General features: G+C 38.6%; 2 protein-coding genes and 1 non-coding gene across 6 annotated transcripts in view; all 3 read left to right on the top strand.

Moving 5' to 3' along the window:
• Window positions 1-300: 300 nt before the first annotated feature.
• Window positions 301-15,253, top strand: LOC100242010 (callose synthase 12). The gene is made up of 2 exons (XM_010658666.3): window positions 301-5,777; window positions 14,879-15,253. Exon 1 carries the CDS (start codon window positions 444-446, stop codon window positions 5,766-5,768), a length of 5,325 nt encoding a protein of 1,774 aa, XP_010656968.2. The 5' UTR covers window positions 301-443; the 3' UTR covers window positions 5,769-5,777; window positions 14,879-15,253.
• LOC132254824 (small nucleolar RNA J33) lies at window positions 3,412-3,492 on the top strand. Its single transcript, XR_009467205.1, has one exon. It is a non-coding gene; the product is annotated as a small nucleolar RNA J33 (small nucleolar RNA).
• A 1,516-nt stretch (window positions 15,254-16,769) lies between the features above and the next one.
• The window catches only part of TPC1 (two pore channel 1), a 122,420-nt gene continuing 111,663 nt past the window's right edge, over window positions 16,770-27,526 (top strand). Inside the window, exons 1-4 of one of the 4 annotated variants that reach the window (XM_010658654.3) lie at window positions 16,770-17,039; window positions 21,177-21,320; window positions 21,564-21,671; window positions 22,458-22,553. In XM_010658654.3, coding sequence (XP_010656956.1) covers window positions 16,908-17,039; window positions 21,177-21,320; window positions 21,564-21,671; window positions 22,458-22,553 — 480 coding nt within the window. In that variant the 5' untranslated portion in view covers window positions 16,770-16,907. 4 annotated transcript variants of the gene reach the window in all.

Genomic DNA, 27,526 nt, shown 5'->3' with positions numbered 1-27,526 from the left:
ATATAAATACTTAAAATGATAAAAAATATTTAAGTAAAAATATGAGAAATGTTAGATTTACATATTCGGGATTATTTATTTTAACCGATTAATTCTAAAAAGAAAATTGTATCTTTTATTTTATTTTTAAAGATTTACCGTGAAGAAGTAGTTTTTATTTGACATAAATAATTGTTCCAATAAAAAAGGGGAGAGGAAGAAGTGGTTTTTATTTGACATAAATAATTGTCCCAATAAAAAAGGGAAGAAAAAAAAATCAAAAAGCGAAAAACGAATACAAAACTGAAAACTGTAACGCGCAAACGCGCTCATTTTCATCCTTTAATTCATTTCCACGCCTTTCTCTCTCTACACTTTTCAGTTTTTTCTCTTTCTACTGTCTATCTCTTAAGCTCACCCGTGGTTCCACACAGCAACCGTACTACCACTTTCCGACCCATGCTATGAGCCTCAGACAGCGCCCCCCGGCGGCTGCCGGTTCGCAGTACGGGGCGAACCGGTCGTCTCAGCCACCGAACCCGGAAGAAGAAGCGTACAATATCATTCCCATTCACAATCTCATCGCCGACCACCCCTCACTCCGCTACCCGGAGGTACGAGCCGCGGCGTATGCCCTACGCGCTGTCGGGAGTCTCCGAAAGCCGCCGTTCGGAGCGTGGCACGAGCACATGGACCTCCTCGACTGGCTCGGCCTCTTCTTCGGCTTCCAGAGCGACAACGTTCGGAACCAGCGAGAGCACCTAGTGCTCCACCTCGCTAACGCTCAGATGCGGCTCCAGCCACCGCCGGACAATATCGACACTCTCGACCCCGGCGTGCTCCGGCGATTCCGACGGAAGCTGCTAAGCAACTACTCGGCATGGTGCTCCTTCCTCGGCCGGAAATCGAACGTTTGGATCCGAGATTCTGCGCCCGATCCGCGTCGTGAATTGCTCTACACCGGCCTCTATCTGCTCATCTGGGGTGAGTCTGCTAATCTTAGGTTCATGCCTGAATGTATTTCCTACATATTTCATCACATGGCTATGGAACTTAATCGAATTCTTGAGGATTACATTGATGAAAACACGGGTCAGCCTGTACTGCCGTCAATTTCGGGTGAGAACGCGTACCTGGCCCGTGTGGTTAAGCCCATTTACGAGACTGTGCATAATGAGGTTGAGCGAAGCAAAAATGGGACTGCCCCACATAGTGCTTGGAGGAATTACGATGATATAAATGAGTATTTTTGGAGCCCTCGGTGTTTTCAGAAGCTCAAGTGGCCAATGGATTTGGGGAGTAATTTTTTTGCTCTGTCCAGTAAGAGTAAGCATGTGGGTAAGACTGGTTTTGTGGAGCAAAGGTCATTTTGGAACTTGTTTAGGAGCTTTGATCGGCTTTGGGTCATGTTGATTTTGTTTCTTCAAGCTGCCATTATTGTTGCTTGGGAGGGTAAGGAGTATCCATGGCAGGCATTGGAGAGTCGTTATGTTCAGGTCCGGGTTCTCACTGTGTTTTTCACTTGGAGTGCTTTGCGGCTTCTCCAGTCTCTACTTGATGCTGGGATGCAATATAGCTTGATTTCTAGGGAGACTTTGTGGCTTGGGGTGAGGATGGTGATGAAGACTGTAGTTGCTGCAGGGTGGATTATTGTGTTTGCGGTATTTTATGCGAGAATTTGGACGCAGGAAAACAATGATGGTGGGTGGACAAGCAAAGGGAATGCACGGGTGGTGAATTTTCTTGAGGTTGCATTGGTTTTCATCCTCCCGGAGCTTTTGGCATTGGCTCTGTTTATTGTTCCATGGATAAGGAATTTTTTGGAGGAGAAAAATTGGAGGATCTTTTACTTATTATCATGGTGGTTTCAGAGTAGAATTTTTGTGGGCCGTGGGTTGAGGGAAGGTCTTGTGGATAATATAAAGTATTCTTCATTCTGGATTTTGGTGCTTGCTACAAAATTTTCATTCAGCTACTTCCTGCAGATTAAACCTATGGTTGCCCCTTCCAAAGCCCTTTTGAGAATTAAGAATTTAGAATACGAGTGGCATGAGTTCTTTGATAACAGCAATAGATTAGCAGTGGGGCTATTGTGGCTTCCTGTGGTTTTGATGTACCTCATGGATTTGAATATTTGGTACTCCATTTACTCCTCTTTCTATGGGGCAGTAGTTGGGCTGTTCTCACATTTGGGTGAAATTCGAAACATTCAGCAACTGAGACTGAGATTCCAGTTCTTTGCAAGTGCAATCAAGTTCAATCTTATGCCAGAGGAGCAACTGTTACATGGAAGGAACATGAGGAACCGATTCAATGATGCTATCCACAGATTGAAGCTACGGTATGGGCTGGGCCGGCCCTACAAGAAGCTGGAATCTAATCAGGTCGAAGCGACCAAGTTTGCTTTGATATGGAATGAGATAATTTCAATTTTCAGGGAAGAAGATATTATCAATGACCATGAGGTCGAGCTGTTGGAACTTCCTCAAAACTCTTGGAACGTTAGGGTTATTCGCTGGCCATGTTTGCTCCTTTGCAATGAGCTGCTGCTAGCTCTCAGCCAGGCAAAAGAATTGGTAGATGCTCCTGATAAGTGGCTTTGGTATAAGATTTGCAAGAATGAGTATAGACGCTGTGTTGTCATTGAGGCCTATGATAGTATCAAGCACTTACTGCTTCAGATCATCAAGTTTGATACTGAAGAGCACTCCATTATCAAAGTCTTGTTTCAAGAAATTGATCACTCTCTTGATATTGAGAAGTTTACTAAAACATTCAAAATGACTGCTCTGCCCCAGATCCATCTCAAGTTGATATCTCTTCTTAAGCTATTGAATGAGCCTAAGAAAGATCCTAACAAGGTGGTGAACATTTTACAGGCCCTTTATGAGATTGTAATTCGGAATTTTTTCAAGGATCAAAGGACCAGTGATCAGCTGAGGGAGGATGGTCTGGCTCCTCGTAATCTGTCTTCCAGCACGGGCCTCCTCTTTGAAAATGCTGTGGAGTTGCCTGATGCCAATAATGGGACCTTCTATCGGCAGGTACGACGCTTGCACACAATTCTTACTTCTCGTGACTCAATGAACAATATCCCAAAAAATCTGGAGGCAAGGCGCCGGATTGCCTTCTTTAGCAATTCCCTGTTCATGAACATGCCCCATGCTCCTCAAGTTGAGAAGATGATGGCTTTCAGTGTCCTGACCCCTTATTACAATGAAGAAGTACTATACAGTAAAGAACAACTTCGAACTGAGAATGAAGATGGGATTTCCATCCTATATTATTTACAAACAATTTATGATGATGAGTGGAATAATTTCTTGGAACGGATGAAGCGAGAAGGAATGAAGGATAAAAATGACTTATGGACAACAAAGCTGAGAGATCTCCGTCTATGGGCCTCTTTTAGAGGCCAGACGCTCACCCGCACTGTAAGGGGAATGATGTATTATTATCGAGCTCTCAAGATGCTGGCCTATCTCGATTCTGCATCAGAAAAGGACATTGAAGAAGGATCACACGAACTTGGCTCAGTGAGGCGAAACAACAGTATTGATGGTTTTAATTCTGAAAGATCACCTTCTTCAAGGAGCTTAAGTAGAGCAAGTAGTTCAGTGAGTTTGTTATTCAAAGGCCATGAGTATGGGACTGCTTTAATGAAATACACATATGTAGTTGCTTGCCAGATATATGGGTCTCAGAAGGCAAAAAAAGATCCCCATGCTGAAGAAATTTTGTATTTAATGGAACACAATGAAGCCCTTCGAGTTGCCTATGTTGATGAAGTTTTGAAAGGGAGGGATGAGAAAGAATATTACTCTGTTCTTGTGAAGTATGATCAGCAGCTACAGAAGGAAGTGGAGATCTATCGGGTCAAGTTGCCTGGTCCCTTGAAGCTAGGAGAGGGAAAACCAGAGAATCAGAACCATGCCCTTATCTTCACTCGTGGGGATGCAGTCCAGACGATTGATATGAACCAAGACAACTATTTTGAAGAAGCACTCAAAATGCGGAATCTATTGGAAGAATACAGGACCTACTATGGTATTAGGAAGCCTACTATTCTAGGAGTCCGGGAACACATTTTTACTGGTTCTGTATCATCACTTGCTTGGTTTATGTCTGCCCAAGAAACAAGTTTTGTTACATTGGGACAGCGTGTTTTGGCGAATCCTTTGAAGATTCGGATGCATTATGGTCACCCAGATGTGTTTGATAGGTTTTGGTTTCTGACCAGGGGAGGGATTAGCAAAGCTTCCAGAGTGATTAATATTAGTGAGGACATTTTTGCTGGCTTCAACTGCACATTGCGAGGTGGAAATGTTACACACCATGAATACATCCAAGTTGGAAAGGGAAGGGATGTTGGGTTGAATCAAATATCCATGTTTGAAGCAAAGGTTGCTAGCGGAAATGGTGAGCAAGTTCTCAGCAGAGATGTCTATAGGTTGGGTCACAGGTTGGATTTTTTACGTATGCTGTCATTCTTCTACACTACAGTGGGATTCTTTTTCAACACGATGCTGGTGGTTCTGACTGTTTATGCTTTTTTATGGGGCCGGCTGTATCTGGCTCTTAGTGGGGTTGAGGGTTCTGCTCTGGCGGATAAAAGCAGCAACAATAAGGCCCTTGGTACAATCTTGAATCAGCAGTTCATAATCCAGCTTGGTCTGTTTACTGCACTTCCGATGATTGTGGAAAATTCTCTTGAGCATGGGTTCCTTGCAGCCATCTGGGATTTCATAACAATGCTGCTCCAGCTTTCTTCTGTCTTCTACACGTTCTCCATGGGAACTCGCACTCACTTTTTTGGCCGGACTATTCTTCATGGTGGTGCAAAATACCGAGCAACTGGACGTGGTTTTGTCGTGCAGCACAAGAGTTTTGCTGAGAACTATAGACTCTATGCTCGTAGCCATTTTGTAAAGGCAATTGAGCTTGGCTTGATCCTTACAGTTTACGCTGCATACAGTGTCATAGCTACTGACACTTTTGTCTATATAGCCATGACCATCACGAGTTGGTTCCTGGTAGTGTCATGGATCATGGCCCCCTTTGTATTTAATCCTTCTGGGTTTGATTGGTTGAAGACAGTGGACGACTTCGATGATTTTATGAACTGGATATGGTACCGTGGAGGTGTGTTTGCAAAGGCTGAGCAAAGTTGGGAAAAATGGTGGAATGAGGAGCAGGATCATCTAAGGACAACTGGTCTTTGGGGAAAGTTACTGGAGATAATCTTAGATCTTCGTTTCTTCTTCTTTCAGTATGGAATTGTATACCAGCTAGGTATTGCTGCTAATAGCACCAGTATTGCTGTTTACTTGCTTTCCTGGATCTATGTGGTTGTTGCTGTGGCCATTTCTTTAACAATAGCATATGCTCGGGACAAGTATGCTGCAAAAGACCACATCTACTATCGGCTGGTCCAATTCCTTGTTATTTTGCTTGTAATAATTGTCATTGTTGCATTGCTGGAGTTCACCCACTTTAAATTTGTTGATCTCTTCACCAGTCTGCTGGCATTTGTTCCCACTGGGTGGGGCCTGATTTTAATTGCCCAGGTATTCAGGCCCTTTCTGCGGCGCACTTCAGCATGGGAGGCCATTATTTCTTTGGCTCGGCTATATGATATTATGTTTGGTGTGATCGTCATGGCCCCTGTGGCACTACTATCATGGTTGCCTGGGTTCCAATCGATGCAGACAAGGATTCTATTCAATGAAGCATTTAGTAGGGGCCTCCACATATCTCAGATTGTGACAGGGAAAAAATCCAAGGTCTAAAAATCGAAGGTACATCAGCATGGACTTCTAGAAACTACTGAAAATTTTCTATAATCTTTTATATAGTATTTTGTGCTTGTTCATAAATTCAACCAGATGAGGTGACTAGCAAGTGCTGAAAGTTGAAACTATGTTTCTGGGTCATGCTACTGACATATTGTTTACTCCCATTTTCCTTTTATGTCAACTGTGGGGAATGGAGTGATCTCAATGATAGCATGGTTGTGACATGGAGCATTTTCCAAATGAGATATGCTTATTTGGAAGACTTTGAGTTCTTTTTTTGTATACCGGATTTTTAGTTCTTCAGACATTCATATGATTGGATACTGTCTTAGCTATTGCTGTTTATTTACCATAGTTTTTCTAATCTCATCTTGGAATTTAAGATACTATAAATTAGTTTTTTTTAGTTTCTCAAATGAGTTGATTCTTCAGTTTTTTGAACCTTTAGCATCATATTTGTATAAATGAATCAAAGACATCATTTCTAAGCTGTATTTTAGTCTGTCTTACTAGTTTTGCTTATAATTATTTTTTAAGTGGTTTAGTTGGTTATATTGAAGTTGGATATTTGAAATTCATTCTAGTTCTGATTATTAAAACCAAGTAAGGGAAATGGAAATTAGGAACTTGCCTTCTGTACATGTTCAGTGGGCTTATACTTCACTGTGTACCCATTTTCAAGGTACAAACTTTTTTTTATTGGTACCGTTAGTTCCTAATGTTTCTACTTTCTAGGGCATCTTCTTATGGTATTTCTTTATTTTTGTTAATTACTTCCTAGTAGAAGAAATGACGAGAATTTGTAAACAATTATTAGGCTTTCCCTTGGATTGCAATAAAAGACGAGTTGGCATTCGCATTTAATTGTACCCTTGGTCCTTGAATATAAGAATTCTAGCTGCATGATTGTTAAGTCATGGTGAATAGCTTCTAAGAGACATCTCCTCTAATTTAAAAGTTCTTTTGAGTATAATTTAACAGTTTTACCAATAGTCTTGATGCCTAAGGTCTTCCATCCATTACAACCAATTTTTTAGTATCCCCAAGTAATATCTCAATGTGGTGGTGTTGGCAACGGTGGTGGGGCTAGGGGGGTGTTTGCTTGTAGTGCCATATGGTGTGGTTTTGATGATCATGACTGTGGCATGGTGGTGGTGCAGTGGTGGTGGAGGTAGTAGCAGTGACGATATATGGTGGCAGTGGGTGCATGGCAGACATAGCCATGCCTCCCTTGTTAAATACTCAGTTGTCAGAATTTGAAAATAACTCCTCTCCCATGTAATTTTGAATTCGTCATACTCAAGTATTTCAAACTCCAGTATCTCAAAACCCTTCTCCAAAATGCCTAGAACTATGTAATCTAGAAAAAGAAATTCTTAAATTGCTTTTTATTCTAAATTCCCTTCTCCAAATCTGTTGTCCAAACTCACCTTTGGTATCCTTAAATTCTTGTGAGACCTTGACCATGGAGAGTTGTATGCATAGAGATGGAATTGGAGGCATGAATTCCATATTTGTTGTTTGGTTGGTTAAATGTCGTCAGATGACCTATCTTTTAGGGCACAAGCAATGTCTTTTTCCTCATAGTCCTTGGTGGATCAATGGATTGCTAAGGTTTGCGGCCCCCTAGGATTATTTTGGAAAATTCTTCGATTTAGGGTCACAACCAAGTGATAGGTCCCCCAAAGTCCACTATTCTTTTAAAATTCCTACAATACTTTGTAAGTGACCTCAAAATTTCCATAGAGGATGTTGAATATTTGACCAGCTCATATATATTTTTTTGATAGGTAAACGATATAAATAAATTAAAAGTGCTAGCACCAAAGTACACAAGCCATATACAAAACATCTTCCCAGTAAAATAAAACAAAAAGGTAACAAAAATAATCACCCTTGTAGAAGATCATAACCATCCTAAAAATATTATTTTTTGATAGATATAACCATTCTATAAATTCTAACATGGTCAGGGAGTTCCCATCTATATACATCCTAACCTACAACAAAAGTTTATATAGAAAAGATAATTTTAGAGCATGTTTAGACATCTCTTTGCTTTCAAAAGATCTCCGGTTCCTCTTCTTTCATAATGCCCAAAACACACATAAAAGGAATAACCCTCTAAACATGCTTCTGTTTTTCATCCACAAAGGAATTGTGCCAACCTAATAAAGTCTCTTTAAAGTTTAACTAAACAAGGCATCACCCATGCAACCCAAACAAGTAGAAAATCAAATTTCATAGTTCACTTGCTCGAGTGCAATCTAGAAGAATATGGTCTAGTGACTTTTCTTCTTCTATACAAAGAAAGTATCCATTCACTAGAGCTTATCCTCTTCTTTGCAGCTAATTCAGTGTTAAAACCTTTCCCTTAGAAGCTTCCCATGAAAAGAAACCTACTTTGGTCATAACCATTGAGCTCCAAATAGCCTTTATAGGGAAAACAACCTCTCTTTCCTACCTCAACAAAGAGTAGAAGAATTTGACTAGAAATTTCCCCTTCTTTGCATCCCATCCATTGCAACCTGTTGTCTTCATTCCTTCTCACTTCCTTACCTTGAAGCCTTAAGAGAAATTCCTCAATCCTTTCCAACTCCCAATCATTTAGATGCCTTGAAAAGAGGGGTTGCAATACCCTCCCTCTCCCTACTTATCTAATACATCCATCACCTAAGCATCTTTAGTCATGGAATATAAGAGGGAAAAGATTCTCTTAGAGTTGATTTACTATACCTGTTGAATAATGTATTTATAGTATACAAGTTTCTTTCCTTTCTTAATATAGGTCACATATATGGTAGTTAGGTCAACCCAGCCTTGTATATATATTTCCCTATTGTAAGGAGTTAACAACATGAATGAGAATTAAGGTTTTCTCTCTCTCTTTCAACAATACCAAATATTTGTCCAAAACTTTACACATCTACCATTGGCCACATTAAAAGAGGTTCTTCTACTAATTATCTCCAAACCTCTCCCGATGGTCTTCCACAATCCAACATCAAAGCTATTATTACTCTCCCAAGAACACCACCCCCTCCTTTGCTCCATACTTCCCAACAACAACCTGCTTCTTAAGAGACTCATTTTCAAGGCAAACTTCCATAACCACTTTCCTAGCATTGCCTTTTAGGAGTTGAAGGCATTCTAATACCAAGACCTTTATTGCATTTCTCCTTGCAAGCTATCCCCCATCTCATTGGATGCAGTTTTTTTCTCCAAGGAACCCTTAACCCATAGAAAACCTCTTTGGATCGTCTCAATCCTTAAACTAACTCTATTGGCCAAGGGAAAAAGAGACGTGATAAATGGGTAAACTTGAGAGAGTACTTTTGACGAGAGTAAGCCTCCTGCTCTAAGAGAGATACCATCTTTTCCACATAGCCAGCCTCTTGTAGATGAATGCCCACTAGTTGTTGATTTATAGGAGTCTCCTAAAGGAAGGCCCAAATGCACGATTAGAAGCTTTCCCCTCCTACATCCCAACTCAGCCACCAAATCCTCCACATAAAGAACACTACCCATCAGAATTTTGATTCCCTTTTCTCTAAATTAATCTTTAACCCTGATATGGCTTTGAACCACATGAAGATCCAACAAAGATATAAAATTGATCTAGATTGGCTTCACAAAAGTGTTATTTGTGAATAAAAGATGAGACCTCTCCTTGCCTTCCACTAACTTGAAACCCTGAAATGAAACCTCCCTCCTTTGCCCTCTTTAGTAAACAACTAAGTCCCTTCATGACTAAAATATACAGATTGGGGAAAGGGATATCCTTACCTGAAACCTCTAAAACTTTGGAAGAAACAGGTGGGAGTTTCATCTATCAATATCGAAAATCTTGTTGTAGAGTGTAGACATGCACTAATTGATCCAACCAATCTAATTTTTTTTTGAGTCCCATTTTGTTAAGGATTTCTTACAAGTAAGCCCAAAATTTACATGCCTTTTTTCAAAATTCAGCTTGCATATTATGCCATTCAAGCCATTCTTAGTTAAGCCTTGAGTCACTTGCTTTATTAGCAATAAGCACTTGATCTAAGTTTTGTCTTCTTTCAACAAAAGCATTTTGAGAGTTAGAAACAATTGATCCCACCACTTTCTTTAACCTAGTTTCCAAAATATTAGCATTAGCAAGCTACTTGTATAAGCCACTCACTAAACTTATATCTTTGAAATCTTTCAAGTCCTCTACCCTTTCCTTTGTAGAAATCAAAATAAAAAAGGTTGCGTTTAGGCTTCTTTCAAAAGACCCATGCTCATAGAACTCCTTGAAAAAACCTATCACTTAATGTTTCAAAAAATCCCAATATTGTTGCTAAAATGCTATAATGAAACCATCCAACCTTAGTGCTTTATCCCTACTAATTGCATAAAGAGCAACCAAAACCTCCTCCTCTGAAAATGGAACCTTTGATAACTCAACACTATCTCTACTCAAATTTTGAATGACATTCCACTGATAATTGGTCTCTAATCACCAGAATTAGATAAAATGTTGTGAAAGGACTAAGTTATCCCTTTTTTTTTTTTATCTTCTCCTCCTTAGAAAAGCCAACAACCATTTACCTTAATCATAGGTAAGAAATTCTTCCTTCTATGAGCATTTACCATCTTATGAAATAATTTGGTGTTCCCGTTCCTTTCCCTCAACCAAATTTCTCTGGACTTTTGCCTCCAGGATGCCTATTTTAACAAGACCCACTAGTGAAACTCCTTAGCTACCCTTCTAGCTTCAACTTCTTCCAAATTAAGAGTTGCTTCCCTTTCTTTTGCATCCTAAAAGCCCACTTTTTTCAAAGTTGCCTCCCTCCTAATAGTAACATGACCAAACACCTCATTATTCCATATCTTTAAATTTGCTTTCAAAGCATTCAACTTGGATGCTAGGATAAAATTGAAAGACCCATTGAACTATCCACTTGCTAACTCCTCAACAAGTCTTTAAAACCATCCACTTTTAGCTACATATTCTCGAATCTAAAGAATGATTTAACCCTCCTGATCTCACCTCTATCTAGCAAAGTAGGCTAGTGATCTAACATTGGCTTTGATAAAACACTTTGCAAAAGACCATTGATGTTACTTTCCCAATCTTCAGACACTAAGAAGCGGTAGATGCAAATAAGATTGATTGTTCTCACCTTCACACCAAGTGAAAGAGCCCCTAGTCAATGGAATATCGTGCATATTCAACTCGATTATATTTGAAAAACATCTCATGGTTGTTGTTAATCTATTGTTATTTCTTCTTTTCCTTGGAATCTAACAATATAAAAGCCACCAACACAGCATGGATCATTCCACAACCATCAAATGTTCCCTAATTCAATCCAAAAGTCCTCCCTCTTTGTGTACTGAGTAGGATTGTCACCCCCCTCTTCTTGAAAACCCGCATAAAAGCATCCTCATAACATTTGAAACTACACAAAATTAAAAACACCTGCACTTCTATATCCACTAACTCTAGAACTCTGTTGTCTTAAAAAAAATTAGATACCCCTAATAACCCCGATGAGCCTCCGCTATACTCAATTTGCACATTTACCTCCACCCAAGTTCCTCAACTCCATTGACATATCAACTTTTGTTTCCTATAAACACACCAATTTCTCCTTCTAAAATCTAATTGAGCACTTGATAACCATCTTTGTTTGTTTGTCATTAACACAACCTTCTAATGCCCCCTAGTTTAGTCCAAAAGTCCTCCCTCTCCGTGTACTAAGAAGGGCTGTTACTCTCCCTGTGAAAACCCGCACAAAAGCATCCTCATAACATTTGAAATGACATGAAATTGAAAACACCCCCACTTTTATATCCACTAACTCTAGAACTCTATTGTCCTAAAAAAAAATTAGGATACCCTTAACAGCCCCACAAGCCTCTATTGTACCCAATCTACACATCTTCCTCAACTCAAATTCCTCACTAGCTCCAATGACGTCTCATCAACTTTTGTTTCCTACAAACACTCCAATTTTGCTTTTTGAGATCTAATTGAGGACATGATAACCATCTTTGTTTACTTGTCATTGACACCCTTTACATTCCAAGTTAAAATTCTCTCTTTCATTAAACTTTCTTTGGTCCCTTGCCTAAATCCCAACTACCCCTTCCATTCCCACCTTCCTTTTTGCTTCCTTAAAATTTATGTAATTTTTTAAGCTCCCTTTCTGTTTTTGAGAATTTTTCCTTTTTCTTTGCTTGTCCCTTAGACTTCTTACCTTTTCTGGCCTCCATCTTCCTTATGAGGTCTAAGATCTCCTTGTTGAACCCATCAATGAGCATGCCTATAAATATGCTAAAGCCAACTTATTTGGAGAGACACCACTCATAGGAATAAACCTTGCTTGGACTTCTCATCCATCTCCTTTCTTGAACTCTCTCCAAGACTCCTAAAATTATCTAGGAATTCCACAAAGCTACCATCTTGAAAAATCATCCTTAAAGGCCCATTTATATTCCTTCATTGCTTGGTGTCAAATCGCCTAAATGATGCCCCTTGAGAAAAGGACCTCTTAGTCTCAACCACAACAAAATCTCACCCCCATGAGAAGAAAGAAGAGGAACAAGGCCATAACCTTTGAGATGAATTGGAAAACAAGTGCATTTGGGCTAATGACCCTTTCTGGTGCAACTTGCATTGAGGTAGTTGAAGGGGATGCCTGAGTAGATTGAGATATCACAAGCTCATTATGATGATTGTTGCCATCTTTCTTGAATCCTTGCCCTTCATCACCCTTCCTTGCGAGGCAAAAACCATCATCCTTACTTTCTACGAAAGACGCCTCACCACAACGTGACTAACTCATCTATTCTAATGATGTCTTTTTGTCTTTGTCATATTGCTATCTAACCTCATTTATTTTTTTGCTATCTTTTTGTGTTTTGCCGTTTACTTTGAGACTATGTTATGATTAATAGTACTAAATATTAGTCTTATATTAATATTGTTGTATTATTATTATTATTGTTGTTGTTGTTGTTGTTGTTGTTATTATTATTATTATTATTAATACTATTACTAATAAAAATGAGTTTCTATTAAGTAATCTTATCATTATTATTATTCTTATTGTAAATGTTATTACTATTAATTATTCATAATATTACTATTAGTACTAATATTATTAGAATTGTCATGATTACTAGCATTATTATTCATATTAGTTCTAATAATAAAGATCACAAGGATACTTGACTATCTACCTTCCAGGTCCTTTTTAGGAATTACAAAAGGGGAATTCTATTTGTACCCAAGGTTTTTCCCTTTACACTACCAATTTCTTTTATTATTTTTTATATATAAAAAGGTGTGATGAAATTATCCATTTACCCTAACCTTCTACCTCACCTAAAAACCCTAACCCTAATCCCTATCTCTTTCCCCTTCCTCTTATTGACCTTCATTTTCTTCTTAACTTCCATCTTCTTCACCTTCAATTTTGTTGTTGTCTATGAAAATGATTAAGGTGAATAACATGAAGTTGGAGAGAAAATGGAGGTAAGGGAGAGGAAAAGGAAGGAGATAGGGATTAGAGTTAGTTTTTAGGTGGGTTTAGGTGAGGCAAAAGATCAGGGCAAATGGGTGATTCCATAACACCATTTTAGATTTAAAAAACAATAAAAGATATCAGTGGTCTAATTTCATAGTGCCTTTTTATGGCTGTTGGTGTTTTCTTTATTTGATATCCATTGGGTTTTTTCTACCTTGGTAAGGAACACCTTACTAGGGTGGCAAGGTTCTTTTGTGGGAAGAAAGCATAGGAAGGCTTGGACAGTAGCCCCTTTATGCATATTCTGTACTATATGGAAAGAAGGAAATTGAAAAGTGTTTGAAGATAAAGAGATGTCGGATCACAGGCTTAAAAGTTCTCCTTAACAACCTTGCATTGTGGGTTCGGGTGTACATTAGTGGGAACTCTTTGTCATTAATTGATTATATAGATTGGTTGGGTTCTAGTTGAGGGAGGGTATTGTTTTTTGTTTTCCCTCTTTTTTGCTGTGCTTCTTTCACCCATTTTATACTTCCATGGTACTCTTGTGCATATTTTGCACTTTTAATACATTCTCTTACTTATATAAAAAAAAAGTGGTGTAAAGTAATAAACCTTGGGTACAAATTGAATTCCCTGAAGGGTATTTCTTCAGAGGAATTCTCACTTGGTTTTGATCCAGTTTTTAGGAATTCTCCTAGATTATTTTATGAGGACTTTACTTTTTTGTGAGTTTGGGACAAAAATAAAAGCCGTTTATTTAGAAATAAAATAGTTCCGATCTACTATGTTTGTGACAATAGGAGAGAGAAGGATAATGTAGTAGGTACCATGTCATTTTCCTTCCTTTTTTTGTTGGTATTTTTGCTGCACAATCAAACAGCTAATGAGCATTAGCTTTTTCAGTTTTAATCTAACTGGTTAGTTTTTTCATATTTTTTTTCCAAAAAATCCTGAACACATGATCTTGGTAAAACCTGAAAAAGCTGACCAGGATAATATTTTTCGGTTTTTGTTTCGAAAAGGATGAGCAAGCTAGTTAGAATAACATTTTTAAAACTATCCGCACTAAATATTTTATTGGATGGCAAAAGAAAGGAGAGCTATATGGCAACTGCCACGCTAGGCTCCTGTCTCCTATCTTAAACATGGTGGACTATTTTGCTTCCCAAAATCTAAAATGGCCTTCAGCCTAAACAAATAATGTTTATCCCAAGAACTCTTTTTGCAGTCATGTGGAACATATGAAATAAATTCACAAATTTAGAGTAGTTAAGATGCACTCTCAATCAGCTATATTTTGATGTTCATGTATAGCCTCTATGCAGTTTTTTCCCTTGAAAAGATGAGCCTTCATGCTATTATATCTTCTTGGGCTCTGCTCCCAGTAATCTGGAATAACCTATATGCTTTTCATGTGTTGTCTATGTTCTTTACCTATTAATCTAATCCCCTTCTTGTTTACTAGAGTCCTGCATAAATACATGGGCATTAGGAGACTTTATTAGAAGCATTAGAAATCATTTTGCAGTAAAGTTCTTTCCAGCCTTTGATCATTAAAACTTCCACAGGTTACTAACAGGATGGCATCATATTTTGCAGGTTTGCAGTCGGTATTGAGGCCTAGGTGACTTTTAGAAAGCTGGGAGAGTAGATTCTGAGTATTGTCCTTTTGCAGTTTCTTGTTTGTATTTTACCCAGATTGCTGCCATTTTGCTTCATTTCAATTTGAGTGGGGAGGGAGAAGTCCTCATATTTGGATTGTCCTTTTACCATTGTAATTAAACAAATTTCCTCCTGTGATTAATTCTGAGTTGGGGTACTTCTGATTACTGTGGCTTAACATCACCAAGAAATTACTAGGTACAGCTCCTGTGTATTGTGTCTGTGTTGAGAGTAGATTAGGGTTGAGACTTGATTCATATTATAAGAATTTTTGCTATTCTTTGGATAGAAATTCAGCTATTTGTTTAACCATACTCCATCTCTTTGTTGCTTATTTGTTTCATTTTGTTGGGGCATTTTATTTTGAGATTTGCAGGGCAATTCAAATCTGGTTTGCTAGTATTGAAATTTGATCTCAGGACCCCAGTTTGCTCAAAATTTGTGTCTTCTACTTTTGGGGATGGGATCTCACAATTAGGCCAGTCCTGTAATGGACACTCTTTTATTCTTTTACTTTGGCCCAGAACCAAATTCTTAAATTAAAAGAAATTTAATTAGTAAAATGAAATTCATTTACAAATTAAAATGAAATGTAATGGGTGTCATTCAATTTGTAAGAAAAATATCAACTTTGGATTCTATAAAAAAGATAGTAACAATTTTTAGAGATAATTTATGAGTAATTCATCTCAAGAAGCACAAACATATGCAAGCACATGATTATTCAATTCACTTTAAAATGCAAATTCATTTAGATAAAAAAAAAAGGTTTTTTTTTTTAACCTTTTTAAAAATAAAAAAATTGTTTTTCATCCAAAAGTATGATTGGTAATTTTTTTTAATAGAAAGATAATTTTTGGGGAATTTGTTTTGGAAATATATTTTAATTATTTTTAGGGTTATTTTATAAAATAACGGTACAAAATATAAAAAATATTTAAAATAAAATAATTTTAAAAGATATTTAAAAATATAAAAAATAGATTGAGAATATTTTAGGTTTTGTTTGATAATTGTTTTTTTTAAATAATTTTAAAAAATAATTTTTGAAAATCGTTTTATGATATCCAATAAAATAAAAATCTATTTAAAAATTTAAAATATTTTTAATATATATTTTTTATATTTTTAAATATATTTTAAAACTAATTTTTATGTTTACATCTTTATTTTTAATTATTATACATGTTAAACTTTAAAATAAATTATTTATTATAAAGAATATAAAAAATTGTTTTAAACAACTATTTTAATCCCAAATTGGCGAAGTTTGTCCCTATCAACTATTACTACTATTTTATTTGGGAAAATTCTATAGTTATCTGGTTACAAAATTCTTTTCTTCTTTAAGAAGTTAAAACCTTTAAAAATTAAAAAATAATGTCAAATAATTTAAAATAAAATAGAATATCTTTATCGTACAAGTCATATTCATTCCAGGGCATAGGCATGTATCGTCGGTAGGGAAAAAGTTGAGTAGTTGGTAGAAGCAAATTTCAGTACATTGGGGGACCACCTTCCTAAATTCGTTTGAACTTGAATCTTGGAACGGTCGACTTGTCCCACATGCCTTGATTTTAGCTGTCCATTAGGAAAAAGGAAAGGGATTCTACCCAAAAAGAAAAATAACCCAAGACAAAAAGGAAAAGAGCTGTCCACCCTGGCCCACCTGCATCCTTTCCATTTGCTAAAGTCAAATACTCTTGACAACCAAATTCTTAATTTTTTACAATTTTTTTGGTAGATAATCATAGGAAAAAATTTGTCACCAGGTTAAGTAAGCTGTAAGCCAACGGTCGCACGTCAAAAGCTTTGAAGTATATCCACCACCCGACACTACCGAGGTCGGTTGTCAATTCTAAATATCACTCTGACGAAGCCACGCGTTTGCTCACAACAGAACCAACGCTCCCACCTTCATTTACAACATTTCTTCGTAGCCTGTTGCCGTCTCTCTCTAGGGAAAATGGACAAGCCTTTGCTCGACGGAGAAAGCAGCGGCGGCCGCCGGAGAGGCCAGACACCGGTGTTCCATCGGAGGTCCGATGCCATCGCCTATGGCTCGCCCTACCAGAAGGCCGCCGCCCTTGTCGATCTGGTTGGTTCTTGTTTTTCGATTTTAGGTTCATTTCTGAACTTTGTAATTCTTTTTTGCTTTAAATATGAATTGTTGTGGATTCGGTTCTGGTCTATCGATTCTCTCAATACTCAGGTGAAGTGGAATTGAGATTGGCGTTGTGTAGAGTGTGATGAGAGGTGATGCGTCTGGTGTGATCTGTTTTTGGTGAGCTTGAATCTGGTTTAAATAAATTTCAAAACTGTGGTAAAGTTACTCTTGTGGCCCAAGAAGAAGATGCAAAATTGAGAGATTTGAGAGAACAATTTTTTCTTATTAAGAATAATTCATCACGGTCTTTTTTTCTCATTACATTCCCCCTACGCTACAAAATAAAAATAGAAACCAATAGAAACTCATCCTAATAGAAACTAGAAACCTATTAAAAATAGAACTCTTCCTAATAAAAACTATTAATCCTAAGGATTCATTATTCCTACTAAATAGAAACCAAAGATGAAGAGATTCTAGGGATCCTTTATTCAGGTCGTAACAGTTACCTATGATATAAAGAAGTTGCAGTAGAAGAATTCGTAAAATCACACTTTGGGAGTGAGGTTAATGTGTAAGTTAGCAATTGTGTGGTAAACATTTGAGACATGGTTGAATTGAGTTCTTTGGAATTGAATTTCAAGAGAAGGCTTTGCGTGAGAGATCTAAGATGGTCTATCGTCCAATCAAAATCTGAGGAGAGATTTGAGATCAATGTTTCTTTTGTGAAGATTTTGTCTTCTTTTTTGGTCTACTATCTCGAGCTTGAGCCTCAACAGCCTTAACTTGAAGATGAGACTTTTCGATTCTAAATGCACTCAACTTCATGCATGAGCCTAAATGCCATTGAGAACACTTTCTAGGTCATAAGGTCTTTGATGGTGGTGTTCTGCATTCAAATACTTGTCAAAAAACCTTTGAGTATGAGGAGCAAAAGAGAACCCCTAAAGTCACCAAATGAGCGTTTAAAAACTCAGGGGAAACAAGGGGACTGGATGAATGAACTCGGACCGGCCAATTGGTGTCAACCTGCTACAAGACTGCCAAAATGACACTAATGCCCCTCACTGACGAGAAATGCCAGAATCACTTTTTAACCTAAGACCAAGCTAAATATGATCAACCATGTTAAAATGCTCACACATGCATGCAAAAATATGCTTTTGATAACATGAATGGAGCCTCTAAAAACCTGAGGAAATCATCCAAAAATTTAAGCTGAAATACATAGCTTGTTAGGGGTCTTCAACCATTAAAACTCAACTGTAAGTCACCCAAGGTCATGAAATTGCCAACACTGTAAGACTTTCTTCCCTCTGCACATGGAAATTTTTCCATCTGAGCTTTGGTAAACTGATGGTTCTGGTTATATCAGGCTTCCAGGTAAAATATGCTTAACATCGTTCCTTAAGAGAATCGTGCTGTTGGCGGCAATGGTGGATTGCTGGTGATAGTTTTTTACCTCTGTTGTTGTCTCATATTCATCCACCACAAACATGACTGAAATGGTTATGATGGAAGTAATAAGGGCAACATTGGTTTTTAAATCAAACTTTCATGGATAAACACAAGAAGCAAAGAAAATCATTGAAATGAGACCCTGGCTTGCACAGAATCCAGTTTATGAAGCCAGTTCCCTTTCACTAATTGGAAATGGACTTCCCAGCAAAAGGTTTCTTGTAGAAGGCTGTTTCATGTTGTTTGCCAAACATTGATTTTTCCCTTTATTTTGTTGAAAGGATTTCTAGAATCCAGAAGCCCATTTTAAGCTGCTAGGAATGTTTGACAAATTCATCATAAGCCTATGATGATATGCTTATTGTTTTTTCCCATTTGAATTGGACATACTTGTTTTTTTTCCTTCTGTTGAAACTCAATTTTAGGATTGACAAAATGTTCAATACTATGACAAAGGATGAACAAGAATACATGCTTACAATAGAACATTAAAAGTAAATTTGACGCAAATTGTCTTGAAAGTAAGAATGTTTATATTTGAAACCATTGACCTCTCTTATGGCATCTCATGCCTGTGATGCAATATCTTTGTGAGAGGGGTTGGTCATTAACTCCCTTCAGCCTCTTCTCCTCAAAGTCCTTCTATTTTGACATCTTCAAAAGTCATCTTCCATCCATCGACATGGAGGCCTTTTTTTTTTTTGGAAGTCAATAGTTCCACTTACAGTTGAGTCTTTTCATGGTTCATGCCCATGAAGAAGGTCAATACCAATGTTTTCTTATGGACTATAATGCCTTATAAATCCATCAACTCAAAGTGTTGTGATTTTTGTTTAGTCTGTGGAGAGATACTATCTAGTTGCATTATGGTTGTGGTAGAGCTTGTTTAGATTGTTTGGTTCTTGGACCTTTCGAAAGTCATTGTAGATATGATGGGAATAGCTTTCCATGGTTTTGGGCTAAAATCTAGGGGCGAATTATGTAATAGGAAGCCATGCATGCAATTCTTTGCATGATATGGTTCAAGAGGAATGGCATGATTTCTGAAGATCAATGGAGGACTACAAAGGACCAGGCTGAGGGGGCACTCTACCTTACTTTACTTTGTTTTGTTGCTACAGTGTTTCAGAGTGTTCTCTGCTGTATGATTATGATAGACTGGAGAGGTAACCAGAAATGATTGCTTGAGACCTAAGAGAGCTAGAGTTAAGTGGATGTTCGCTCCCCTATGATGCCTTAAAACGAAATTTTCTTGGTCGTTCTTTGGGCAACTCAGGGCAAATGGGAATTAGGAAGAGTTTAGGAACCATGATGACAGGGTGATGGAGTGTTTCTGAACCACTGGTTTTGGCTTAGCTACTGAAGTAAAAATCTTCCACTTTACTGGAAAGGTTGGTAGTGAAATCCTCCTGGGGTGCTAGTGGTCTTCTGGTGGAAGGGGGTTCCAGGGTGGTGCTTTTGTGAGTGTCACAAGAAAGGAGGGTTCTTAGAAACTGGGTTTTTGGATTTTCTAAATTTGTTGATCTCTGTAGAGGCTTGTGGTTCTGCTTCAGTTGAAGTGTAGGTTGGCAAACCAGATTGCAGATAGTTTGGACAAATGAAGAGCCTCTTCTTTAGAGCCTTCTATTAGGGATTTCCTAAGCCTCTGACCCATAATATTTTTATGGGTAAAGATATATTGGTTTAAGGCTGAAAGAAATAGGATTGCTTTTGAAAATGAGGAGCTTTTGATTCATGGGATGAAAAATTCTTTTATATGTAATTTTTGGTCTTGGACTAAGCCATTTATAGATGAAGGACCTTTACCTTTAATCAACTTTTTTTATTGGTTGGGTTCTAGATGAGGGCTGGTGAGATTTTTTGTATCTCCTGTTCTTTTTTGTTCTTGCCTTTAGGTGCGTTTTGTGTACTCCCTGTATGCTTTGGGTTGGCCTTTGAGCACCCTTTTCTCTTTTTATTTATAAAATTTTCTGTGAGTTTACCTAAAATATATATATATATATATATATATTGATTTAAAGGCTATATAATGAGTGCTGATATATTGATTTAGGGGCTATATATTGAGTGTTTGAAGATAGTAATAATCAAGTTACTTTGGTTTTGTGTCTGATTTTAAGGATCACTAATTGTTTCTTTCGTTTGCTCCTTTTTTATTAATACTTTCTATAAAATAATGTTACAAGAGACTGACAGAAAGCCTCAATTTAGGATCTTGGTCGCCTCTATACTATTCCATGGTTTCCCCCCAAAATAATATAAACATAGGTATGGGCATAATATCTGAACACTATAGTTAGCACCAAGAATCATTTCCTTCTCCATCTGCTCATTTAATGAGCATGAGTTTTCAAGAATTCTTGATTGATGTTCTATAAATTCAATCCACATGAGAGAAAGAAACATTTAAGTCATTTTTTTTTATATCTATTTAATTTTCTTTCCTCATATGGTTTGTGCTTGTCTGTAAGGGCCTTGGAATGTTGCCTTGCAGACACAAAGATAGTCATGTAACTCAAATCTCTGTCTACAGCAATATGGAACTTGGAAGGGAGCATCAATTCTTCTACAAAACTTTTGATCTGTTTTTTTTTCCATTGCTTCTTAACGGTATGGATTTTTTCCATTCATGAGATGGTCATGACCATTGATTGAGAGCACATTTTTCAGGCTGAGGATGGTATTGGTCTACCAGAGCAAATGCTTGATCAGGAAAGCTTTGAAAGTGCAGCAAAGTTCTACTTCATTTTTATTCGGTTCAATTTTCTCTGGTCCCTCAATCTTTTCGCCTTGATAGTTCTAAATTTCCTTGAGGTAAGGACAGTTTTTTCTGTGGTTTACCTGTAAAAAAACCCTAAGAGAATTTTTTTTTGTACTCTTAGTTTCTACTACATAATTTGTTCAGGGCCTTGATGCAAAGATATAGGGAAAAAATGATAAAAAGAAAAAAAGGGAAAATCTTTGAATTTCCAATTCATAGGCTTTATTCTTTGCCAATTGGCTTGCAACAATTTCTAAGTAGATGGTTGGGTTATTTTTTATTTGTGCATTTTGCAGAAACCCTTGTGGTGTGCCAAACAAACAACATACTCTTGCAATGACAGGGAGTACTACTTTCTTGGGCAGTTGCCGTACTTAACTAGTGTCGAGTCTCTTATCTATGAGGTAAGAGTAATGATGATGATTTATTTATTTCCTTATTAAGGGTGGATATTTTCATTGAATTCCATTTTCTTTGTGGGGTAGGGTGGAAGGAGGTGGTGGTTGTGGGGTGTCAAACTCCAGACAGGAGATACACTAATGTGTTATATTATATTTATACTATGAGAATAAAAGTGTTGATACTAGAAGTTTAGAACCAGTAGTTGTTTACAAAGAACCCCTTGCCCCATTCATTATTATCTACTCTCAATTACCATGGTGCATATCATATCAAAGATATATACATTCTATTAATACCGTGGTGCATGCACCATGGTGCATATCTACGTTCTATTAATTTGGGTCCTAAAATTCTTATAGGATCAGAAATGAAGATTTAAAAGGGCCCAAATGCTCCCTTTGAATTCCACATATTTCAAAGTGCTTTTTTGGTCTCAGCATCACACACCAATGTCATAGGCGTATGCTACTCTTACTTCAGACTTTGCATTATTGCATGCACAATATTATGTGAAATTGCAATTCCATTTGCAGTTTTATTAGTGGCTGTGGTTACTGGATGATTTGGAAAATAGGGATTCTGTGCAGGCAGTTACATGATGTGGAGCTGTATACTTCCGGGCTAGTGTTAATAGATTGGAGTTATGCACTAGAGCTTCTCAGCCTAGTTAATAGGATTTTACGAGTAATAACTAGGGTTTTACAAGTGCTTTTGTCTTTTTCTGTGTTATGATTTTCCTGAGATATATTTTCATGCCAGTTTGTATGATTTTCTACTTTCTTTTGCAGGGCATAACACTCGTAATAATTTTGTTACATACGTTCTTTCCAATATCATATGAAGGATCCCAGATATACTGGAAAAACCCTCTTAATAGATTGAAGGTGCTCATTTCCAAATTCTTACTTGTAGAGTTATTTTCTGAATTCTTTCATAAGAAGCTTCTTTCTTTTTGTATTGATGATGTTTTTTGTCAGCGATTCTGCATGCCTTCCTGTTGTAATTTTGATAAATAATAAAAAAGCTTTGTCAAAAAGTATTTGTTCCTATGCCATGGTTGTTCAGTTCCATGTAATGGACAATTGGAGAAATATGATACCATGAAAGCTAATATGTCTAAGTAGCACTTCCTTAACCACAATGCTGAAAGGACAGACAGCATTTTTGCCCTCAGACCTGATATTATGTAGCATAACAGAGAAATGGTTCAGGTCAATATGTCCTAGCCTCCTATGGAAAGTGGAATTGCATATGTGCAGTCCCAATCAGCAGTCCCTGTTACCTGTCTGCCCAATGTTGGATGATCTTATCCAAATGGAATTTGAACAACCTGGCAATCTGTGATTAAAAACCAAGAAGTACCTGAGTTGGGGAACTGAACATGGTGTGGACCTGACTGTATAGGGAAATGAAAATGAGACAGCAATCACAAAGGAGAAAGAAAAAACTCCTTTGGTTTACTCAAAAAGGAAGCGGGATAATATTACAATCCTTATCTCTCCTTCAATCGACCAACCTTCATCTCCAGAGACAGGCATTGAAAACTCTCCTCCTTCAAATCCTATATCTGAAACTGATTTAGATATTCCTACTGCTAGTAGGAAAGGTTAGAACTTATACCAAACACCCATTGTCCAACCATATGTCATATCACCGTCTATGCCTCACCTACAGATCTACAAAGCCTTTACAACTAACCTATCTCTAAAGTCTATACCCAACAACATACAAGAAGCTCTAGCAATTTGTAAGTGGAGGGAAGCTATGTTTGAGGAAATGAGAGCCTTGCATAAAAATGAGACTTGGGAAGTGGTAAAGCTGCCTTATGGAAAAAAACTAGTGGGATGTAAATGAGTTTTCTCTATCAAATATAAAATAGATGGTTCCATAGAAAGGCATAAAGCCAAGTTAGTGGTGAGGGATACATTCAAGACCTTGGTATTGATTACTAAGAAACATTTGCTCCAATTTTCAAAATGAACTCAATCAGAATCTTGTAGTCCCTAGCCGTTAACATAAACAGGATTCAACATCAATTTGATGTGAAAAATGCCTTTTTTTTTGCATGGAAACCTAGAAGAAGTCTATATGGGTGCTCCACTTGGTTATGAAAATTTCTCCAGTAAAAGGAGAGTTTGTAGATTAAAAATGTTCCTCTATGGTCAATCTCGTAGAGCTTGGTTTGAGAGATTCGGTAAGTCTTTGAGGAGATATGGTTTTACTCAAAGCTAAGGAGATCACACATTGTTTTCTAAACCATCCTCACTAATGAAACTGATTGGGCTTATTGTTTATATAGATGACATAATTGTAATGGATGATGATGTAGAGGAAATAAAAAATTTGAAGACCCTTTTGAAATCAAGGACTTGGGAACTCTAAGATTCTTTATAGGCATGGAAGTGGCTAGATCAAAACAAGGTATATCTATTTCCCAATGAAAGTATGTCTTGGATCTTCTACAAAAGATTAGGATGACTGGCTATAAACCAATAAAGACTTCGATTGATCCTAACCATAAATTAAAACCAGTCAAAGAGAGCTGGTTGTCCGAGTAGTTCAGACTGCAGCAACTTTCTCTGAGGTTTTCGAGAATTTAGCTCGCTTGCTTTCTGAACTTGATGTCTTACTTAGTTTTGCCGATTTGGCAACTAGTTCTCCTACTGCCTACACAAGACCTGAAATCTCTCCATCAGTAATTATTTACTAACTATTTGCTGCTTCTGATTCCTCTGATGGGTGAATGGTGATTTCCCCTGTCAATTTGCCTCTGTCAAAAAGATGAAGTGCAAAGTTGAAAGGATTATTGTGGAGAAAAAGTATTTTCAGGTAGAGTTTGAAGGTTTGAATGGTGGAACTTGGGTATCGGTAACAGAGAGGAGCCGAGGTTTCGTAGTTTCAATAGGATTTGACATGGAGGAGCTGGATTGGTTGATGGAGCATTTGAAGAAAGCTGTGGAGGTGGAGGCTTCCAGGGGTTTTGTAAGAAAGATCAGGGGCAAGACTAAGACCCTCTTGATGGAGATATGCTTCAATAACAGAGGGAGGTTCATGAAAATTACAGAATTTGTTACAAAAAGGAAACCTTTATTTCTTGTCGTCCCCGAGGGCGTCAAAGGGAAAGGATGGGAAGATCTTAGGAAGGCGATCCTATCAGTGCAAGAGTACTCTGAACGAGACGGAGGAGCTTCGAAAGAGAAGAATAGTGATATCCGGATGAATAGGGACACTTTCAGAGGAGGAAGGTCATATGCAGAAGTGGTGGCAGAGGATGGTTTGAGGACTGGAGGTACGCTGTCAGCTGGAAAATGGGCCAGAGCTGTAATATGCGAAAGCCAAGAAAAAGTCCAAGACTGGACTCACGAAGGAAGAGCCATTGCGAGGATGATGGGGATGAAAGGAATGGTGTCCATAAACCCCATTTCCGCTTTCAAAGAATGCTTCTTTGTGAGTTCAACAAGGAGAGCGGAAAGAGTTCATGATCAGGGAAGACTTTCAGTGAAAGGAAGGACGATTCTGCTAAGGAAATGGTCGCCTAAGGAAAATATGGTGGTTCAAGGAAAGTTCAGGAGAGGCTGGCTAATATTGAAAGGTCTCCCTTTCCATTTGTGGGATGAAGTTCAATTAAATTTCATTTTGAAGAAATGGGGGAGGGTAACGAAGGTGGCAAAGGAAACTTTGAAGTTGGTGGACTTGACGAGGGCGAAGCTGTGGGTAGAGATGCTTCCAAACGTCGTGTTACTAGCGTTGCTTGAGGTGGAAGATGGGGAATGGTCCTATATAGTAGCAGTTTCAGTCACCGGAGAAGACGAAGATGCCGACGCTGTCACGTCTGAGATAAACCGTAGCAGGAACGAGTGGGTGAGAGTGGGTGGTTGCGTCTCTCAGCCGTCAAAAGCCGCAGAAGGGCTACGAGGTAGCGTTAGGGACATTGAGTGCTACAGAAAGAGGCGTCTTCCCCGGGCACGTTATCGGCAATCAAGGACGTGTTTGGCGGATAAAGGGGAGACAAGAGGGGGAGGGAGCAGATCGGGCCAAACTGAAGCAGATTTTATTGGGCTCGAGCATGAGTCCTCTTCTAAAGCCCACAAGGTTAGGGCCCAAAGTGGGATGAGGCATCGTGGGCTTCATGATGGCCCAGATGCCCCTCAAGCCCACCAGTCTGCATCGGCTTCGTCCCTTTCTCCCCAGCGAGCTGCTTCTTCTACAAAGGCGATCGCGACGCTCTGTCCAGACGGTGCAAGGGCCGGTGCCGAGGTTTTCTTTGGTGAAGAAGGTCGGGCCGTTGAGCTAAAGGCCCAGTTCCTTCCCAACCCTAGGCCATTGTCAGACAACACCGTGGGCTATAAGTTTAAAGGCCCGTCGGGGTTGGGCCAAAACGTAGGAGGAACGAAGCCCTCTGGTATGGAAGTCTGGTCGCGAAGGGAAGAAATCGAAGCGAGGAAGGGGAAAGCCCCCGAGGTTCACATGAGAGATGCTACGCAGGAGGAAGAGACGACAATTTCAAAGAAGACGTGGTCTACCCTCTTCCCTCCAAGCGCCGATCGACGACAGGGGCATCGATGCTGCAGTGAGCCTATTTTCACACGGGCCTCATCGTCGTCAAGTGAAGACCGCAACTTGGAAGAGGAGTTTGGGATGGGCTTTCAGATGGAGCGAGGAAACAGAGTGAATCCTCTCTCCAGATGTCCTCTGTCTGGTATTCTTTCGAAGGAGGACACCTCGGCGAGCCGCGTTGAAGTCAAAGGAGGGCTAACGAGACGAGTGGGGTTTGATCCTCGTGGCTATTCAGTCATGGGTTCACCTTCTAATTCAATAATCAGAGGTAAAGGACTCATCTTTGAGGGGTTTTGCGAAATTCCGGGAGCCAAAAACTTGGAGGTATGTCAGCCCTCTTCTTCTCAGCCTCCCGAGTCACCTTCTTTTCCTTCCTGTAGTCCGGATTCTCCTTTGACGAATCCCTCTGGTCCAATTCTTCCCAATTTAGTCCCTCTTCCTCAGTCTCCTACGGAAAACCAAGGCATCTCAAAAAAATTTTATGAAAAAGGTGGTGTTGACTATTTAAATCATGGTGACATACCTGACCATGTTGAGGAGGAGAACCAGTGTGCTTTATCTAACCAGATGACAGAGAGCTGTAACCCTAAGGATTCTATTGTCAGGTCGCATAAGGAGGTTTCGGGTGATTTCCTTATTGATGGTCTATCCCCCGGGAAAATGGCCAAAGTGCGAGAGGTATTATGCTCTCTTGACATTAAGGTGTATTCTAGGAGGAAGAGCAGAGGCCCCACAGGGCATTGAGACATGTTGGTTCTGGCTCGGAAGGTTAGGGTCTTTGTGTTCTCCCATGAAAATTATTAGCTGGAACGTTAGGGGTTTGGGTTCAAGGAATAAGCGTAGGATGGTTAAAGATTTTCTTAGGTCAGAGAATCCGGATGTTGTGATGATTCAGGAAACAAAAAAGGAGAATTGTGATAGAAGGTTTGTGGGTAGTGTCTGAACGGTCAGAAATAAGGATTGGGTTGCTTTTCCGGCGTTTAGGGCTTCAGGTGGGATTTTGATCATCTGGGATTCAAAAAATCTGCGTAGAGAGGAGGTGGTAATAGGATCTTTCTCGGTCTCAGTCAAGTTCTCTCTGGACGGTTGTGGACCTCTTTGGATTTCTGCTGTTTATGGTCCAAACAGTCCCTCACTTAGGAAGGATTTTTGGGTGGAACTTTTTGACATTTATGGATTAACCTATCCGCTATGGTGTGTGGGCGGTGATTTTAATGTCATAAGGAGAAGTTTAGAAAAAATGGGGGGTTCTAGCCTAACTCCAAGCATGAGGGACTTTGATAGTTTTATTAAAGAATGT

The sequence above is a fragment of the Vitis vinifera genome, chromosome 12, assembly GCF_030704535.1.
Source record: "Vitis vinifera cultivar Pinot Noir 40024 chromosome 12, ASM3070453v1".
Taxonomy (NCBI): Eukaryota; Viridiplantae; Streptophyta; class Magnoliopsida; order Vitales; family Vitaceae; genus Vitis; species Vitis vinifera.
This window is presented reverse-complemented; position numbering and strand designations above follow the sequence as displayed.

Coding starts and splice junctions, on each gene's coding strand:
- LOC100242010 (XM_010658666.3), top strand. CDS start 444: ATGAGCCTCAGACAGCGCCCCCCGGCGGCTGCCGGTTCGCAGTACGGG.